The sequence below is a fragment of the Amphibalanus amphitrite genome, unplaced genomic scaffold, assembly GCF_019059575.1.
Source record: "Amphibalanus amphitrite isolate SeventyFive unplaced genomic scaffold, NRLGWU_Aamphi_draft 000042F_arrow, whole genome shotgun sequence".
Classification (NCBI taxonomy): domain Eukaryota; kingdom Metazoa; phylum Arthropoda; class Thecostraca; order Balanomorpha; family Balanidae; genus Amphibalanus; species Amphibalanus amphitrite.
The window spans coordinates 957,112-976,793 of record NW_024881538.1 but is presented as its reverse complement, the minus strand read 5'-3'; the positions used below and the strand labels follow the sequence as shown (position 1 = coordinate 976,793).

Below are 19,682 nucleotides of genomic sequence, written 5' to 3'. Positions count from 1 at the left end.
CTAACATGCCTTTGCATATGTGCCATTTTCTTCAAAACTTATGAATGGCCCATTCTAATTTTTTGACAGGTTGTTAAGAATATGGTAGGCAATAAAAGATATGAAAATTAGCCAAATCGAAGGTGACGTGTTTTTTGCTATTTCAATTTTTGTGCTTAAGAACAGAGTTAAGCAAATTTCAAGGTTATTTATTTAAGTAGGTACAATTCTAAACAAATGCTTAAGAAATTACCTTAACAGTAAAGTTTATTTCATTCAAATCAAACAAGTACAACCAAAGTTATGGTCGTTCAAAAATATAAAGATGCAACATTTTGTAAAAATTCGATGCCCTATATTTAGAAGACCTGTGGTCAGAATGTGCAAAAAACATCAATGTAATGTTCGGGGCGACACAGGAACTCGCTCACAAATTTATAATGAAATCGCTGATGGTTAGGTGCAAAACAGCCGATTTTTGTTCGATTTGACGTGGAATGCCCCTGCTTTGGTAGAATCATTAAGAAGCTGCCAAATGAATAATTCTGCTGATATAAATGTGTGACCTTGAACAGCGAAAAACCAGTCGAGTCGCATTTGTTGACATCGCGCAAACATCGCGTAGGACGGACGCCGGTGAAAACAGGGCGCCGGAGGGTATATTAGTCACGTGACATTTGGAGATTCTCCCCCTTCGTGGGCCTTCTACGTGCTAAACGTCACGTGTAAATTTCACGAACCTTGATCAAATCGCCCCAGGCGCCCTGTTTTCACCGTCGTCCCGTAGGACGGGTGGGGCGGTAGGAGTGCGTGGGCGTTGGTGGGGGAGCAAGGTGGGAGACAAGGAGGAAAGAGATAGGTATCTTGGGTGGGAACGAGATACATGTAAGAAATGGTGGGAGACTTCAAGGCTATAGGGGATAGTCTTTGCACGGGAAGCGGATTTGAGGAAGTGGCAGAGTCTTACATCAACGGCTCTCTCTATCGCCTGGATAAAAATAGGCCCCGCCCATCCCAATCAGCTGCTGCATGACGAGTTGATGACGACAACCACTACTTACCAGCAACCAATCTAGGGATAGCGTACGTGACAGTAATGGTGCAGCGGCTGCAAAATATTACATTGTTATTCAAACGGTTTTTGCTTTTAGGGCCTTGTTAGATGAGGATGAGGTTAGATTAGATGAGGTGTTGATGAAGGCAGGTATTTTTTTTTAAATATTTTTTTTTGACAATTTTTTGCCCTTGTTTTACTTAAGCTGAACCCGGGACCACCTGAAGTCTAAACCTTATTTTATATAACATGTCAATGCTGATGCTGTCTTGAAATGTGAAATTTAGACAATGGTTATAGGAATAATGAATAGCAATTTCACCAACAACATTTTAATCTCTAGGAAGTGCAATTAAAATTAAAATCACTGTCTGCCACACTGCTCCATCCTGGTCATGCAACCAACGTTCATGGGTGGTGTTTCACGGCAGAGCACGCACTGCAGTGCTCAGCACTGCAGTGCGCTGCGTGTGTCAGAGCATTGGGTTTCCATGGCAGTGTCAACAAACTTCACTGTGACGCTAAGCTATGACAGCATCCCAGAACGCTAGCACGCTGCGGTACCAGCACCAGCAGCATGCTAGCAGTATTTGAACTCAAACCTCTGTTCTTGGTACGGTTTTTCAGAACCTCTCACTCTGTTCCAAACGCGATTGATCATAAACTAAGAGATCACATGCAACGTCATTTGAGTGATGCTATGGTATGCCGTAGCTACCAGTGCACACAGTGTCTGGATGGTGAAACAGGGCCATTATTAATCACATTTGCTTTGCTTTGTTTCAGCAGAAACCTGTCTGCACATGGGAGGAGCTCAACAAAAGCCCATCAAGTTCATGCATGGCAGTGGATCTCAACAGGAGAAAACCAGAAAGAACATGGATGCTTGTAGATTGCAGTTGTACACTGCTGTTATCACCTGATGTGCGTGGCTGGCATTGCTCCTGGCAAGAACCACCTGCAAGTGATGAGAATGAGATGGTGCCTCAGTCGTTGAGTGTGCTGCAGTGTGAGAGGCGCCCTGATCTCTACTTTGTGATAGGTTTCCATTGGAGGTTCAACTGAGAAGTGAGAACTGACTGTGACCATGCTTGAGCATGCCAGTGGAGCTTTACATGCTTAGGGCAGCTTTTGAACAGATGCTGACCATGGCATGTCCCATCCAGTTATCACGTGCACAGAATGGTGGGGGGAGGGCAACTCTGGGCTCTTGAGTCAGCCCTACTGCACAGGGGGTACAGATGGCCGCTTACGTTTGGTGTGTCCTGCACTGCATTATCAAGCCCAGTCTGCGCCACAGGCAATGGGTCGGGCTGCACTATATTAAAGGCAGACTATCTTGCAAAGGAGGCTGGCATCCTCTCCCATAATGACACACCAATTGGCAATCATCGCTGCGATGATCACGAGGGTGTCCGCTTATCTAACATGGTGAGGTGGAGAGCCAGTTCAAGCTGGCCTGAGGGATGGTTTTACTTCATCTGAGGCCCCCTTTCCCCGCCTGCCAGGTCCGGTCAAACGACCGCTTCACAGTGAACGACTTGCAGTGGATGCCGTCCCACAGCGCAACGAGCTCGCCGACCAGAGGCGGCGGCCAAGAGGCGGCCGCGCTCCCCCAGTCGACGGTCCCGGTGGACGTCGGCGACGCCCACCGCGCGACCATCAGATCGGCTCGCGACAGCGCCGTCGCCGACTGACCGCATGACTGGTATCTGTTCTTGATGTGGGACCGACTGCCACCGCCGGTCGCGGAAGGGCATCGCTCATCGGCCATCGACGTCCGCCAGCTTCGCGTGGGTCACTGTTCGGGCTGCCACCAATACACCGAATCGGATGGAACCCTGTCGGCGAATGCCGGCGGTGCCCCGACATCGACTGCGCGGCGGCCAGTGCATCGCGTGCCGGGAGGAGGCTGGCACCCCCGATCGGTCATTGGTCACAAACCGTGTCCCAGCTCATGACTGCATCCAGCGCAGCTCTGTGAGATGTTCTGCAGCTGCTGCAGTCTGCCGCGTGTGTTAGTGAAAGAAGAATGAACATGAGAAAACCTCAAAACTTTATGCCTATTCGCAATTGACCAGTATTGGAATAAGTTTGGATTTTGAGAATTTGTGTCCCTGTGCTTGTGCCTGTGTGGAAAGGCATGCTTTACGGTGTACCATCTCAATGTCAAATCCCGGCTGCGCTGTGCGGATTTGTGCGGCTGCTGACAGGCCACCTGGGTGCCAACGTATGTGCGAATCCGCGAATACGTTGTGTTTCGTCAGTCAGTATCGTTCTGAAAATATTGACTGCAATAGGCTATATAGCGTATGACGGTTCAGCCCAGCAGTAATAACTGACCATTGATTGGGCGAATTTTGTGTGGTGGTTCGCTAATACATAACCTAAAGAGTGTTTTGCCGGAATCGTTTAGTAGCAGAACTGACCGGAATATAAGTAGAATGCAATGGTTTGAATCGTTAATTTGTTGAAACGATTGTTCTCTGAGACCACTGTGTAACTTTTGACCTGAGAATCACCAATTATAACGACAATGGGGAAGCAGTAGGCTGTACTGTAGAGTGTAGGCAACACTATATAGTTGGCACACATACGGAAGCACACGACTTACGCAGTGGACATCTGCATCATGCATGTTAAGGTTTACTGGGAAGAGTGAGAAATTAGTCAGAATATAACTGACTAAGGAAAATAGGCGATATTTCCTATTGAGCTGGGGCGGAGAGGGGGAGGGGACGTGTGGTCAGCTATGCCAATAATTCATTCTCTTTATGCAGCTGTGTAAAAGGGCGTCCGTTTTTGGGTGAGACCTTCCCCATCGGCCATTTCCAAGTTAAATCGTGGTGGAGAGTCTGGAGACCTCAGCCTCGGTAGTCGGTACCCTGCGCGCTGCGCCACCTTGCGAAACATAAAGCAGCAGTCCTGACATCTACAGGCGTGACTTTTCATGAAAGCGCGGATGTGTTCGCGCTTATGCGAAAAAAATGCTTCCGAGTATGGTTGATAATGAGATTAATTGTTGTCATTTATTTATTAATTCATTGGCAAAAGTACCCTAATAAATCGGTAAAATAGCTTGAACTGTATCGTATTTCCTTGGGAAAAAATGACGAACTCATCCTAAGACATCCAGATTATTGGATGCGTTCGTCAGTTGTAAGTAGTTCAAGTTTTTGGGAAAATTTGCTTGTGGAAAATCATAATATTTCAAAGATATGCCTATTTTTGAATAATTTATGCATTCATCTGCATTGAAAAATGATTGTAAAGCAAAAGTGCAAAAGATAATTGTCAACTTATTTTCTCAAATCACAATTTACGAACGCACAAAACTCCAGCTTTTAATTTAGTGCGTGTGCGAATTGCGGTCAAGAAAAAATATTTAAACTGTCTATATTCCTCTTAAAACAATGAAGGATGAATGAGGAAAACGCTGTTTTGAACAATTGTATATTTATTTTTTCTTAATTAAGCAAAAGTACAAAATTTTCAACTTTTATTACATTTGCTCTCACAAAATCCATCACTTTTTAGCATGACGTCATGTCAGCCAAATTTACTAGCGCCATCTCTGGAGAGCATCTTTCGAAACCTCCAGACGATAGAGAGAGCCACATCAACATACCGAGTGGGCTGTGCATGTATCAGTCGGGGAAACTATGGTAAAATCTGCTATTTTTAGCAGTCTGCTATTTTTAGCAGAAATCTGCTAAAAATGGGTACGCATGTGACGTCATCGTACCCAAATATAGCAGATTTGGGTACGGCCCCCGACAAAAGCAGATCTGCACCCTAATTGAAGCAAATGCGCATCAAATGCGTGGCAGATTCATGATTAGAATAGTGCTGAGAATGTCCTCTGATATTTTTGTTCAGATCCGACTATTTTCAAATAATGAATTTGAAAATAGTCGGATCTGAACAAAAATAGCAGAGAACACTCTCAGCACTATTCTCATCATGAATCTGCCAGGCATTTGATGCGCATTTGCTTCAATTAGGGTGCAGATCTGCTTTAGTATGGGGCCGTACCCAAATCTGCTATATTTGGGTACGATGACGTCACATGCGTACCCATTTTTAGCAGATTTCTGCTAAAAATAGCAGACTGCTAAAAATAGCAGATTTTACCATAGTTTCCCCGACTGGTATTGATCCAGCGTAATCTACTACTGCGCCAACTGCCGCACATGTTTATTTATAACATGGATGCCTACAGGTTTTCCACTTGGTTTTGTTGTGATGTGGGAAATCAGAGGGCTGTTCGGGTCCCTGCAGAATAGATCTGTGCTGTGTGCGTCATACTTGGGTGACGTCAACTTGAACTGCCAGAATAAGATTTGGAGTTAATCCTGTTGATCAGTTGATGTTTTGAGGGATACTTATATGTTTTACCACCTGTGGCAGTCTTCGCTTCAGCTACTGAGTACTGAATCTGTTCAATTAATATTTACCTAATCTGAATCATGCATCCATTTTCACAGCAACAGAGCGAAGACCAATTTTAGTCAGCTTTTCATCATCTCAACCTCTTGAACTCCTGGCAAAGGTACCTATTGAAGAATATATAGAGAGAAGAACATTCAGCACAAGAATTGCTAGCTAAATTTCTGAGAAAACTGGTTGGTGCACATTGAATTTCACTGAAGAACAACCTATAATTTTTTTTCCTGGCCCCTATTTCCCAGCCTCTCAGCTCGTATTTACCTGTATTTACAACTCCTGACTTAACATGAGCTATAGATTAGCTAGTTAATACATCACATGTCATTTTACATAACAGTACAACATCGGTGTTCAAAACTTATCTGGAAAATATTATTGATATCTTCAATACGCTGGGCGCTAACTAGTTTTCTCCGTAATTCAGCTAGCAATTCTCATGCTGTGTTCAAAAAGATGTTTACAGTGACTAGTGAGGTTCAGATTTAAAACAAATGAACTATAATAAAGGTGTCCAGTGTCTTTGATGATAACCACCCTTATCTTATAAGATGATCATCAAAATTCCCAGTAACTTAGTTAAGTTGAATTGAAGACAGGATCAGGTGAGTTCCTCCTTTTGCACCCTCTAAAAACTGGAGAAATTGATAAAATAAAGACATGAAAGGAAAGAACACACTATTCTCAGCTTGAAACGCACATCAATGCATTGCAATGCTTTTTTGCACAAAACATTAGCAAGTTTCACTTGACCTCACTGTATGACTGCCATAAGGCTAGACTGAATTTTGGACTGATCCATCATTAGGTAGGGCACAGTGGTGACTGCTCACCCACACTGGCCTGACTGGCGACCGCCCACGCTGACTGCTGACTGTCCCGCCTCCCCAGTTGTCTCAGAGGAGCCCGGTCCAGCACTAGCAGAGACCACTGCCGCCATGAGTGACAGCACGGCCTGACCGCTCACCCACTCCCCCTGCCACAGAGGACCCCGGTCCAGCCCCTGCCGGCACCATGAGTGACACGGACAGCTCGGCCCTCCAGCTGGTGGGCATGTTCGCGCGCCGCGCCGCCGCTATCATCGGCGTGTACGCTGTCGGCTACTTGGGCTTTTCGCCAGCCTGGCTGGTAGGTGGCGTCATCCTGTCGGTGATGAGAGAGAAGTGGCGGCGCGAGAAGGCCACCAGCCGCGAGCTGAACCGCGCCATGGCGCTCAGCAGCGAGCACCTGGCGCTGGCCAAACTGCAGGACCTGCCATCCTGGGTGAGCAGCGCGTTATTCGTCGGCATGCATTGGTGTGATATGTCTTATCACCCAGTGTTTTCATTCACGGAAGCATGCGGAGCCTGGGTCCAACCGTCCAACCTCAAATTCGTTACCAATTTATTATAAAGGCATCTCTCAACCCCATCTTGTTTGGTTAAACTTTGCTTATCTATACAGCATGACTAAAACATGCGGGATATCGACGTTAGCTGTAACTTGAGATAAATGACCGATAAAGTGTATTAGTTGCACCATTCCTAATCTTTTCTGTAATATTTGGTATGTCCATTGACTCGGCGCGTTTGGCGATGCACCGCTGACCGATATCCTCGCCCCTGAGAGGACTGTGTCGGTCCGTTCCGGGCGTCGTTTTTACGTCCTGTCTGTGCCCCACAGGTGCATTTCCCAGATGTGGAGCGGGCCGAATGGCTCAACAAGGTGGGTGCCGCGCCGGCCGGCCGCCCTCTGTGCCCCTCTGTCTGTTCCACCGACCGGTGTGCTCGAATTTCTATCGATCTGACCAACCGAATGCATTGATATGTCATATTTTGCTGATCCATTCCATCTGTTCCTATTAAGGCTGAAACAGACTCTTTCCGCGTTCAGGAAATCGCATGCGAGAGCCTATTCAAATACATTATAATTCTTCTCGCATCAATCGCTTGCGGGAGGTGCGTGCGATTGATGCGAGTGTGCTTCCATGTATTTGAATAGGCTCTCGCATGCGATTTCCTGACTGCGGAAAGAGTCTGTTTCAGGCTTAAATGAATGTATGTGCCCGGTGCCGTTGTGTGTTTTCTGTATTTTATTCAATCGATATATGACTCATGACGATGACAAGCAAACTTTGGTTTGTTTTTGCCAACACCAAGGTATTACGATGGTATTTCGATGCCAAATACTTCAATACGTGCAGTCAAGGCTGGACTCCTGCAAGTTAACCCTCGCCCTGGCAGGGCATTTTTCATAACACGGCCTGGCAGGGGGGGGGGGGGGTCGATGCGACCCCCCCTCGCAATTGGCTCCTATGGCACCTAGAAACACCAAATTTGGTAGGTAGGTGGGCCCCCCGGAGTAAATGCAAAAATTTCGCTAAAAACAGGTCAAAAGTTTTTCGCTTATAACTTTTGATCTAATTAAGATAGAGCAAAAAGAAAAGCACCAGTGAACACAGCACGTCAAGGCGCGTCGAATGATATCCTTTTTAGCTTGCTTAAGTGTACTTTAAGTTTTTCTTAAATTTTAAGTAAACTTAAATTATTAAATTAAGTTAAAGTTAACCAAATTGCATCATATCGCATATCATTCGATTCGGCTGATCACCAGGAACACAATGATACCATTTTTTAAGCTCTAGCGTCATTATGTGCCAAGTTATTGGCAAAAACGTCATTTGACCTCAGTTGACCTCATTTGACCTGACCCATGGATAAGTACACCAAACAAAGAAGCACCAAGTGACCTGCTGTTAAGTACTGTGGTTTCAAAGCACAAAAGTGATAGAACGAAGCGGATATCTCCAGTATTTTCCGAATTTAGTATTTTCCCATAGGCTTAACATTACGACGTAATGAGCTCTAACTGACCTCAGGTCAGTGACCTCAAAAAACCCGAACTATATGTTATACAACTCGGTGAACTTAGCACATCCTGAAAGTTTGAAGGAAATCAGTGCAAAACTGTGAGTTGGACAGTAGAGTGTATCGATTTGAGGGTTTTTATTCCAGATTGAGAGGAAACTGTCAGATAAAGTGGCGCTATATATTTGTAAGTAAGAAAAACACAAAATCGATGTCCTGCGGTCAGTATTCTCTGGTCCGCGCCCACTTCTTTGAGACCATCTCGCCGTAACACGGGCCCCTATGGGATAACCTACTAGCGACATCTAGAATTGTAGGTGGCGCTAGCGTCGGCATGGCGTTTTAACACAGTTTGTGGTGTCTGATGCTGATCTTACTCACTCAATAGCGTTTGTTTTCCTTAATTGCCCATAATAATTTGTTTCAGACGTCTAGTTTAACAACTTCAAACGACAGTTAAGAGGTTCCTTTGACATACTTCATAGTACAAAATAACAAAACATACAGGGAGTGTGGAGTTTTAGCTACACATGTGCCTATTTTGCCCTAGTTTTGCTCTCGGCTCTCGGCCTAGGCCCTGTTCTGTCTGGGGCAGATCGAAACCTATCTTATACCTTGGTGTGTATAGGAGAGCGTTACATGCGTTGGAAGGCTTGAATGGACTTTGAATGCCCATATCTGTATCATTATCATTAACAGTATCAAACCGCATCTATGCACTTTTCTCCTACGCTATGTTTTCGTGCTGTTCTCATGTCTCCTGTTCTATGATCACTGTATGTTTGTCTGGGTCACAAATGGCCATTGCTTTTGAGCAAAGTAATAGAAATACCCTAAAAACTAAAGTGCATTGCGTACACCAGTGCCTATCGCGCACCAGCCCAGTTCACCGTCAGTTAGCAAAGAGCTCTTCATTTAGTGCCTGTGACGCTTGAAACGGCTGAGCGGCAACAGAGGCAAAGTGTGTACGGCACATGAGTCAAATAATAGGATTCTGGATTATGTATGAAAGCAATGGTGAAAGGTATTTTATTAACTCGGTTGGCGCGGCGGAGAAGGACCGACGTAAAAGTCGGTCTCGTCATTGGCCTCGGCAAGTGCGCCGAGCAGGGCCCGAACGTGAGCTAGCTACAGCAGGGGTCATATCACGGACTGGTTGACAGTCAATCTGTGCCGGTGACCGGGCTCTTGCATGTGATCCTGTATTAAAACACCGCAGACTCACGAGTCCTGGTTGACTGTAGCCGTCTCTCGCATGCGGCAGTTCAGTTTGGTAGTATGCCTATTCCACCTACATATACGCACCTGTTCGGGTACAGATAGTGCGCTGTTCCGGTACAGACGGCACCCGTTCCGTGCTTCCATCCTCAGGATACTGAAATCCTTCTCCTCCACACCGAAACCCCCTCCGGGCTGGACAGGCAACTTTATCTCATGCGGGCTGCTCCCTTGGAGCGGCACCGCGGCTCCCGAGGGAGCACACCCCGTAGCCGGGTGCAGTGAGTACTTTGGGGATGGGTGGCCTGTCCTCTGGACGGGATCAGCCCCGGTGACTCACTAGGGTGCCTGCCCAGACCAATGTCACCCCCTAATTCCTATCATCCTTCCGGCTCTGAAATGGTCTTGTCGGACCGAAAGAGCCTAACCCAACAAAACAAACAAACAAACAAATACAGACGGCATCACTCGCTGGCCGCGCGCCGGGTCTCGAGGGGACGGTGATGGCACTGTCGCCGCCGTTGGTCGAGGTGACACGGGCGGCGGGAAAGTCACCGGACCTGCACCATAGTGCGGTGAATGGTTGGGCCTTCGCCGGCAGTAACTGTTTATTTGGGATGCGAGCTGTATGTAATACTACCAGCGCACGATATTCACCGTCTTCGCCACGCGGTAAGAGAGGAGCCCACGGCAGTCCGGTAGGATAGGCTGAGTTGTGACAAGTTCTACCCCGAAAGTGACCACCTTTGGGGCACTGAGGGACCGCTTGACGTGGCCACTCGTCGGTTTCGGTTTCACCTACTGGCTACTAATTTTAACAGCAGACCCGCAGACGTTCGGAGACTGCTAAGTGGGTTTGTTCGTTATGCTTGGTTAGAGCCTATGGGTTAGTCTATTCGAGAACATTTTAGGGCCGTGGTATGATGAATAAATGAATTAGCGGGGAGAGGGCAATATCAGAATAAAGTCGACCATCGGGCACCGGCTGTGTGCCGCAGCGTCTCAGTCAAAAGACACCATAATGGCTGCAATGCTCTGAGTCAGGCTATGCTGGGATGATAAAACACGAGAGGGAGAGGGCAATGTAAGGTTCAATCAACCAAGGCTCAATCGGTTCAATCAACCACTGACGACTAGTCCGCTGTACCGCTGGGACGGCATTTCAGCGCCGGGACATACTGTTTTGACGGCAAGTCACAACGGGACAGACTAGAGCATACATTTGTTGAAATGGTCACTCCGAAGCTGACTTCCATCGGTTGTCTGCTAGGCGGACCGTTAATCCGGAACACGGAGAAGTGCAAGCAAGGATGATGGTGAATTAGTCGTAAGATAGGACAGAAAGCAAACTGGCTCACCAGTCACCAGTTAGGTACCGAGCACCTGACCAGTGTCCACTTTGACATTTGGTCGCTGGTAACACAATTGTACCGGCTATATGTAGTCCTTAAAGTACGATGCGGCAGGAGCTCAGTTGCTAATAGTTGCCTAATCTGCTACTTACTTGTTCGTGTTTAAGAGCTCAGGGCGCTAATGCATAGGTAATGTGTATTGTGTTATGTGTGATAATGTGTGGAAAGCTATGCGTTTTCAATGGAAAAACACTTGCAATGGAAAAAACAGCAATATACCAACACCAATGATGTAAAAAAATGTGCATAATTTAATCCGAATGGCTTTTTTACGTTTACAGATGTCTGAAATTAAGTTAGAGACATTCTGAAATCACTGCCATCTAGCGTCAAAAGGGGAGAACTAAAGCTTCATCCTACGTCCGCAGCAGTTGGAATGGGGTTTACAAAAACCGTTCCGGGTCAGTCAATTTTGAGTTTTGAGGAAAATGTTGCGCCCAGATATTATTTTTATGTCCTTGCGCCAAATAATATGCCAGTTTCCTTGCAAATTTCGGTTATCGATACACTCTATTGGACAGGTGCAAAAAGAAAATTGAAATTTGACCATGACCTTGTACCGGTTTTTCTGGCCTGGTGACCTGACCCAAGGTCACCCGGACCTGAAATTTTCAGGTCATATGTAAAAAGGTTGCCCCATAGGCTGTGCCAAATTTGGCGGCGCTGCGCGCCGCCGTTTTTACGCTATCTTCGAAAAACCTTAGGGGGGGGGGGGTCGCATCGACCCCCCCCCTGCCAGGGCGAGGGTTAACATACCTATCACTTTGTGTTCTTCTAACCCATTAATGCAATTAACATAGAGCCAGTGGCGGCGTAAGGTATTCTAGGATAGGGGTGCAAACGATATTGAAGCGCCCCTTCCCGCTGGGCGCCCCTTACCATGTACATACACGGTTGTCGTAACACAAACAGTGAAGAGACGTTTGACAATGTGTTGTACCTGTTAACACGTTCAGAATTACAGTTTTTATGTAACGAGAAATAGTTAGGTACATTCCATAGCGTAAATGTAACCTTCATAATGTTCGTTTAGAAACAACCTCATCACCATATCATAAGATTCTCCGAATAAGGCATATCAAAAAGAGTTCCACGGTTCCAATACTTCGTGTGGACTAGTGAATAAGGCGCCGAATCCATAACACTAACTCGGTGACAGAGAATTGCAGGCCGGTAAGCAGCATGCCGCCTGGGCTGCACTGCATATTGCATTCAGTGGTGTCATCAGTATCACGTCAGCCCTTCGGAACCCGAGACTCTATGCTGAGACTAAGAGACTTCTAGTTACTGCTAACGTGAAGTGAATAGGCTGAGGTTTATGGTGGGGTAGCAGGTTTGTGACGCCCCAGTGAAATAAATGCCGCCTTTCAACACCGATAGGAGCCCGAAATGAATGAATACAGGCAATCAACGCTGGTAGGTGTCCCAGTGAAATGAATGCATCTATTACCACCCAGAGTGCCCCCATTTCAAACTAATACGACGGCGACGCCTCCACACCGATAGGGGCCCATCCCAGGGGAACGGAATAAATGCCGCCCCCTCATTGCCGGGCCCCCTAGGAGAATGAATGTTACACATCAACACCAATATGCCTCCCAGTGAAATGAATTATGAATGACGCCTTTCGACGCCGGTAGGCGCCCCAGACACCAGTGGATTTACTGCCGCCTTAAAACACCGATAGGCACCTCAGTGAAGCGAATGCCGGCCTATACCACCGATAAGCGCCCCGGATGAATAAATACCACCCGTCAACGCCGATAGGCGCCTCAGTGAAATTAATGCCGCCCCAATCTCCGATAGGCGCCCCAGGTGATACATGTCGCCCATCAACACCAACGGGCGCCCCATTGAAATGAATACCGCCCTTCAACACTGGCAGACGCCCCAGTGGAATGAATGCCGCCCCACAATGCCGATGGCCGTCCCTGCACTGGAAAATCAGTTTCGCCCCTATACAGGCGCCCATAGAAGTTGCAGAGTGCTATTCCTGGTCATAATCTTCTCCCCAGTTAAAAAAAAAACGCAAAATACGCCCTAGCACTAGGGATGTAACCGCCCATACGGACAGTGCAATTTTACAGGCCCCAATCTCGGACCTCGCGCCCCTCTTTCGCATGCAGGCGCCCCTCTTCCGCATGGCGCGCTTCTCGAGTGGCTGCGCCCTCCTAACCTTTATCGCCTGGCAAGATTATATTCGACAGGGTCGGCAGCATCTGCCTTTGCTTCAGATAAGGATGCCCTCCACTCTTCAGCATATTAAAAGATACTTTTCCCACGTCATTGCCACCCTCTTCGTGTCACAAGTCACTGCCTTTATCAGTTGCGGTGTCGCACTGCTCAGCTTTATGGCTGCCGCACCTCTTCCTCCTCTACAGATTTTCGAGGCGCCCCTTTCCATAGCTTTAGGGTGCAGCTGCCCCCCTTGCCCCCCTGCTTCCGCCGCCACTGCATAGAGCGCGCAGCGGCGTCACATTTTGTTGTCACTTTCAGATGCTGAAGCAGATGTGGCCATTTGTGGGCGACTATGTGAAGGATCTGCTGAAGACACAGTGGGAAGAGAGCCTGCGCAACACCATGGCCGGCTACAAACTCAACAACTTCAAATTCGATAAAATATTCCTTGGTGATATAGTAAGTTCGGTAATTCTGCGGGGCCTGACCTACACAATGGACTTTCCCTAACGATTACACTAAGGCACGTTATATCCCACGATTCAAATAAAGTTAACGTGTCCCTGGGATAATTATGCGTGACCAACAGTAGACTTCTGATGAGTTCCTGTCGGTAACCTGCCACCGACACAGGCGTTGAGTTGGCAAACGGTAGGCGTGTCGTGATCTCACTAGTGGTTGTTCCCTTTGTGACTGTGACGCCCACTGTGGAATGACAATAAGCGTGATAATACCGATAAGAATAGCCCTTGCCCTTTTAAAAGAATAACGCCGCTCGTTTCGGCAGGCGCCGCGGGTCGGTGGCGTCAAGGTGTACACGGACAACATTCAGCGCTCGGAGATCATCATGGACGTGGAGATCTTCTACGCTGGCGACTGCAGGATCGAGTGCAGCTTCAGCAGGATGTCGGCCGGCATCAAGGACTTCACGGTCAGTGGCTGGGGAGGTCGGGGGACGGGGATCCACACAGTTGGGATACCTCAGCGATTTTTCATGTCTTAACTCTTGTGCTTATCGCATGTCTTGATAAATAGTTTCTTCCCTTCTCTGACTGGTCTGATTCATTAACCCGCGCCCGGCTGGGGGTCCTGGATTTCCACGCCCTGCTGGGGGGCCCCCCCCCCCAGCAGGGGGGGGGGCCAGCAGGGTGTTTGAACACCCCCCTTCTAACTCGGCTCCTGGGCCACGTAGCGATACGCGGAAGGCGGCGTTCGAAAGAGCGTCAAAAATAGTGACGAAATCACTTCGGTCAATTTTTTGGTCAGGTCAAAGGTCAGGTCACCAGAGGTCATTGAAGGCAAAATTTCGCCGATTTCCAGGTCGAATGTCGACAATTTCCAAGAAGTCAACGCATAACTCGGAAACCAATAGAGCTACAGCGCCGCGGAAAAGCGCATTCGATAGCCCTATTAACGCCCTTTCTGAGTAATTGTCTCAGATTTGACCTAACGTCAACGGTTTTGCCTGCAGGGGGCAAAAACTGCAAAAATAGCCGATTTTTTCGGAAACAGTTTTTCTGCAATAACTTTTGACCCAAGCCTTGTACGAGCTTACTTTTACCGGCATCGTGTTCCTCTCGTCAAGACGCATCGAATGAACTATAACTTGACCTTGAAAGGTCAACTTGAAAATTTGACCTTAGGTCAAGGTCATGACCTGACCGGATAGGGTCATGTTGCATATCAGTCGATCCGTATTGTCGAGCTGAACACATCTAAGGCGTTTTCATCGCTCTAGCATGCCTGTATCAAAAGTTATTTACGAAAAACTGTTAGATACCATTCGTGACCTAAGATGACCTCAGGGCATAAACAGGGGTCACGGACACCATTTTCATGTTCAGTGTGTCTAAACCACTTGTAATTCAGTGTTTGGGAGTGTTTATAATGTCTTTCGTCCAAAAGAGGCGCATTTCAATTTTCTCCCATTGACTTATAATGGGGAGGTCGCAAAATTGACCTGACCTTAGGTCATCGATATCAAAATTCTGAGATATACATTTTGTACATGCTATTGCTGTTAGCAATCGCTGATAGTTTCAAAGTGATCGGTCACTCGGTGTAGCTATGACAGACATTGAAACTTTTTATGAGGTGAGGTCACTTCAAGTGACCTGATGACCTGACCTTGAATGACCTTGGTCTGGAATTTTCACAACATGCGTAGAATTGATGTATGATAACGTTTTTGAGATATTCGCGAAAAACCACAAGGGGGGGGGGTGTTCAAACACCCCCCCCCCCCCCCCCAGCAGGGCGCGGGTTAAAGCAATGCTTTCAAATGAGAAAGTGCAGTAGTTTGATGGAATGTTATTGGTTGCGGAAAATGTTCACAACGTTACAACATGATGACCAGGCTTTTTCGACTTGACGGCTGACTCGAGAGCCGCTGCCCTCCGATTTTATCGTACATGACGCTGTACTCGGCTGCTAACTGACCCGCGTGCCTGCCGCCGACTGACCGGCGCCGTGCTCCCCAGCTGCACGGCGTGATGCGTATCGTCTACAAGCCACTCATCAAGACGATGCCGCTCATCGGCGGCATGCAGGTGTTCTTCCTCAACAACCCGGACATCGACTTCAACATGCTCGGCGTGGCAGACGTGCTCGACATGCCCGGCCTCAGGTAATGGGACACCTCAATGGCACGCAAAACTGCGGCTCATGGATGTGGACAGTCTGAGATAGTAATAATGTCGGGCTCTTAGATATCATACCATAAGTCGATCAATGATACATTAGGATTGTTCCGTTGAAGTCCCTTCAATATTTCATGATTCAGAGATATCATGTGCTTCACTTTTATGGTATCACTTTGTTTTGGCAAATTATCTTACCTTTTCAAAATCTCTTTCATCTTCCGTTTTCCATGTTTCTACTTGTGACTGTGTGCTGGTATGCTGTTCCGTAGCCTGCACTGGGGGCTGTGTGATGCGTATGAAAATCACGCTCCTGCCTCATCCCGGCAGCGGAATCATCCGTAACGTCATTCTGGACACGATCGGCTCGATGATGGTGCTTCCCAACAAGTGGCCGATCGTGCTGTCCGACCAGATCCCCACCAAGCTGGTGACCGCCTCGCAGCCCAAGGTCGGTGGTTGTGCCGCCGCGTCGGGTAGCGACAGGCTAGCTCGGTGTCGTAACCGGCCACGTCATACAGTACTGAAGTGCTAGTGATACTGATGTTAGCCTCGTTTGCTGAGTCATTGTAGCGTTGTGAGAGTAATTACGAGGATGGTGATAATTTATTAGGGCTTCCTGTACGCAGTTGCCATTGGAGCGCTGGTGGAGTGTAGATTACTGGAGGCGTAGGGCGTACATAATTGCTGTTCTCTTAGCGCACAGTGAAGAGGCCGGTCCCGCCCATGGCCGGCTGACCAATAGAGGACTGCTTGTGCCCCACTGACCTGTAGAGGGCGACTATATCCAACTGACGTCATACTGACACTGTCTGTATCCTACAGGGTGTGCTGCGCGTCCGCCTGATCGAGGGCCGAGATCTGATGAAGAAGGACCGGAACGTGTTCGGTCAGGGCCGCTCCGACCCGTACGCGCTCATCTACATCGGCTCCAAGCAGTTCAAGACAAAGTACATCCAAGACACCGTGGATCCTGTCTGGAACTACGTCTGCGAGGTAAGAACCGAGAGGCGGATGGGAAGAGCAGTAATGAATGGAAGGAGAAAGTCAGTCTCGCTAAGCAACACAGAGAAAATGTCGCATATGCTCAGTCTTGCGGGATGTGCCACCGTGTCATGTGTGCAATTTAGCTTACAGGACAGACGGGGATGGATTCTCGTTGCTAGACTCGGAACGCCAATCAGACTATGGTACGACCGCCTCGTATTCCGGCCCCATCCACCGTCGTTCCCGCCTGCGTGACTGCTCTGTTGAATAGTCTGATATGAGGGCGTATGGTGCTATCAGTGCTGTCAGGGCACACGTAGATAGCAGATGATTTACAGCTTCCGCGTTGTCTTAATCTGTCTTTTTGGCTTACAATATTCAGGCGATCTACTGTTACACGCGTGGGCAGGGCGGTTCCCTTGTCTTAACTGATCAGACCCCGGTGCTGATAAAGACTGCTATCAGTGTAATGGTGTTGTGTTGTTACCTCCTAGTTTATCGTAGTATCCTGCGTTATAACTTTTTAACCCAATATGTAATTAGTGGAAGTGGACCAATGGAGGATCATTTTAGGTTTACGTTTGGTCGGTCTTCATTGCGGGGCATGAGACCGAAACTAATTCAAGGCAGGGTGTATCATGGGGGGGGGGGGGGGCACGTTGCGTTGTGCTCCAAAGGCGCTGGTCGTTCCCTAGTTATGCTATAAGTTACTTACCTTTAAGGGTGTTGCGTGGATTTTAACAAGCAAAAGGAACAGTACCCCGGCTCCGCTTCTCCCTGAACAAACGTAGCCTACTCGTAGCGTAGTGTCGCCATTTTTCGCTGGCAATGTTTTGTTAAAGCCCTTTTTGCGTTTTGCATACTGTTTGTGCGCCCAACCGAGCCAATCAAATGCTGCTTGGCCGCCGTCTCTGTAATGTCTCGGCGTGCCGTGTGTGCCGTGTGTGCGCCGTTCCCGCGGTCCCGTCGGCCGCCGAGAGCCCAGCTAACCGACCGCGGCCCGGTGCGCCCAGTTCCCTCTGCTGGAGGCAGTCGGGCCGCGCCTCTGGCTCGAGTTGTTTGATGCCGATGACCCGGGAAACAAGGACGACAAGCTGGGCAGGTGAGACGGTACCCAGCCGCCCGCTGTCGCCGCTAGCTGCTGCTGCTGAACTGCGCCTGGCTGATACTAACTCGCTCCTCCCTCCCGTCACCTCTGGGGGCCGCGCTGTGGATGGGGGCGGTCGCAGAGGGGCGCCGCCGCCTGTCGGTGGAGGTTTTCTCTGCTGTAAAAACGCTAACTCGCTCACCAGAGATGACCGGTTGCTGTATAGTGTACATAGTCGCACACTCATGCCAAGCGTCGTAGGCTGGGGAGTTTGGGCGGTCAGTGGACTGGTGGACCACAGAGGTGGATGGGTCACTCGGCACAATGCTGAATGCTCTCCCAGCTGCTAACACGCGCGGGAGATAACCAATTGTTACCTGGACGAAGATTTAACGGAGCTAACAAGTACGGGGACTTTTAGGTGCTGGTAAAATGCAGGCGGGAGAATCCTCCCAATCGTATAAGAAAACCATTGATGCCCGAGCCCAATGTTTCGTCTTTGCGGTTTTGTGTCCGAGGCCGTACATGTTCGAGGTCGTGTCTACCTCCGTGTCTGTGTCAGTGTCCAACTTCGTGTCCGTGTCCGAGTCTTTATCTTGCGCCCGATGCCGTGTCAATCTGGCCCGTGTCCGTGCCCTAGCCCGTGTCTCCCAAGACCGTGCCTTTCTTCCTGTCCGTGCCATTGCCTTCCTCCTGTCCGTTCCCGTGCCCTTCTCTCTGTCCGTGCCCATCCATCTGACGCCGGTGTGTATGTGCCGGACACAGAGTCCTCTGGAAGAGGTATTCGGAATGCGTTTGATCGTGGATGTCAACGATTACGACATGGGGCCCGGAGACGATGATGACCTGGGAAGGTAACGTTAGGCCTGTTCAGACCGGCATGGCGGCTGCTCCGCGCAAGGACTGATTGCGGGAGCTCGGTTTTGCTGTCTGGATAGTACGGGGGCTCGATTTGACTGTCACGACAGAATTATAGCGCACGAGGTGTTGGCTGCTTCTAATCGGGTCTGTTTTATTGGAGTGTATCATTACTTTGACATAATGGGTTTCGGTTTTTCTCTAGGTTTTCGGTGTTTATTCCTGTTTATTTGGAGGAGAACGTTCTTTGATGTTCTGATGTGGTTTGTACTCGAAGTGAAGTGTTTTACAGTTTCGAAGCCAGGTTACTTTTTCATCAGTATTTTGTCGTTTGGTTTTCATGAGAAGAGATTGAGGTTTTGCTCTTTCTTTCGTTTTTTTTGTGACCTGAGTACGAGTATATGCTTCCACGTGTAGTGTGATGCGGTGGAGCGTGAGAGTGACGTGTGGTGCGGTGTGGGCTACCAAACTCTGATGGGCTTACGATTGAAAATGGGCGGGGAACGTCAGAATGGTGTTACCGGACCCATCATTCGGTTTTATTTGCACGCTTAGTTTGATATTTGTTTTATTTTGTGGCTGTTTCCGGGACACTTTCATATTCCTCCTTTCCTGTGACTGTTTTCTTTAGGCATATGTGTCAGTCGTTCCCCATGCCTTAGCCATGGGTACGGGGATCGGATTGGATCAGGCCACTGTCAGACAAGCCACCTGTGGTCGCCGCTGTGTGTTTGTACACTTGTCTGGCACGGCACAGAATGATTAAAAGGAAAAACCGCAGAGGTGTGCCCCCCCCTCCCCTCCCATCTCCACAGACTCTGGCAACACACGTGAATAAAGTGCCAACCCCTCAAATCCAACCTTCCTTACAGTGACGGGTAGACAGATGCGCTCGTACGATCAAAGCAGGCAGAGCCCGGTCGACTCTGTGGTGCCCCTCTCTTGCCCAGTGTCCCGCTGTTTGACTGACTGGGGGAG

The 19,682-nt window shown here is 48.4% G+C and overlaps 1 protein-coding gene across 1 annotated transcript in view; it reads left to right on the top strand.

Annotated features, from left to right (window-relative positions):
- The first annotated feature begins 807 nt into the window (after nt 1-807).
- Nucleotides 808-19,682, top strand: part of LOC122376514 (extended synaptotagmin-2-like) — a 54,193-nt gene continuing 35,318 nt past the window's right edge. Inside the window, exons 1-8 of the mRNA XM_043356410.1 lie at nt 808-827; nt 6,465-6,742; nt 7,142-7,183; nt 13,452-13,592; nt 13,921-14,064; nt 15,614-15,759; nt 16,103-16,223; nt 16,598-16,768. Of these exons, the coding sequence (XP_043212345.1) occupies nt 6,494-6,742; nt 7,142-7,183; nt 13,452-13,592; nt 13,921-14,064; nt 15,614-15,759; nt 16,103-16,223; nt 16,598-16,768 (1,014 nt within the window). The 5' untranslated portion in view covers nt 808-827; nt 6,465-6,493. The remainder of the gene's footprint in view (nt 828-6,464; nt 6,743-7,141; nt 7,184-13,451; nt 13,593-13,920; nt 14,065-15,613; nt 15,760-16,102; nt 16,224-16,597; nt 16,769-19,682) is intronic.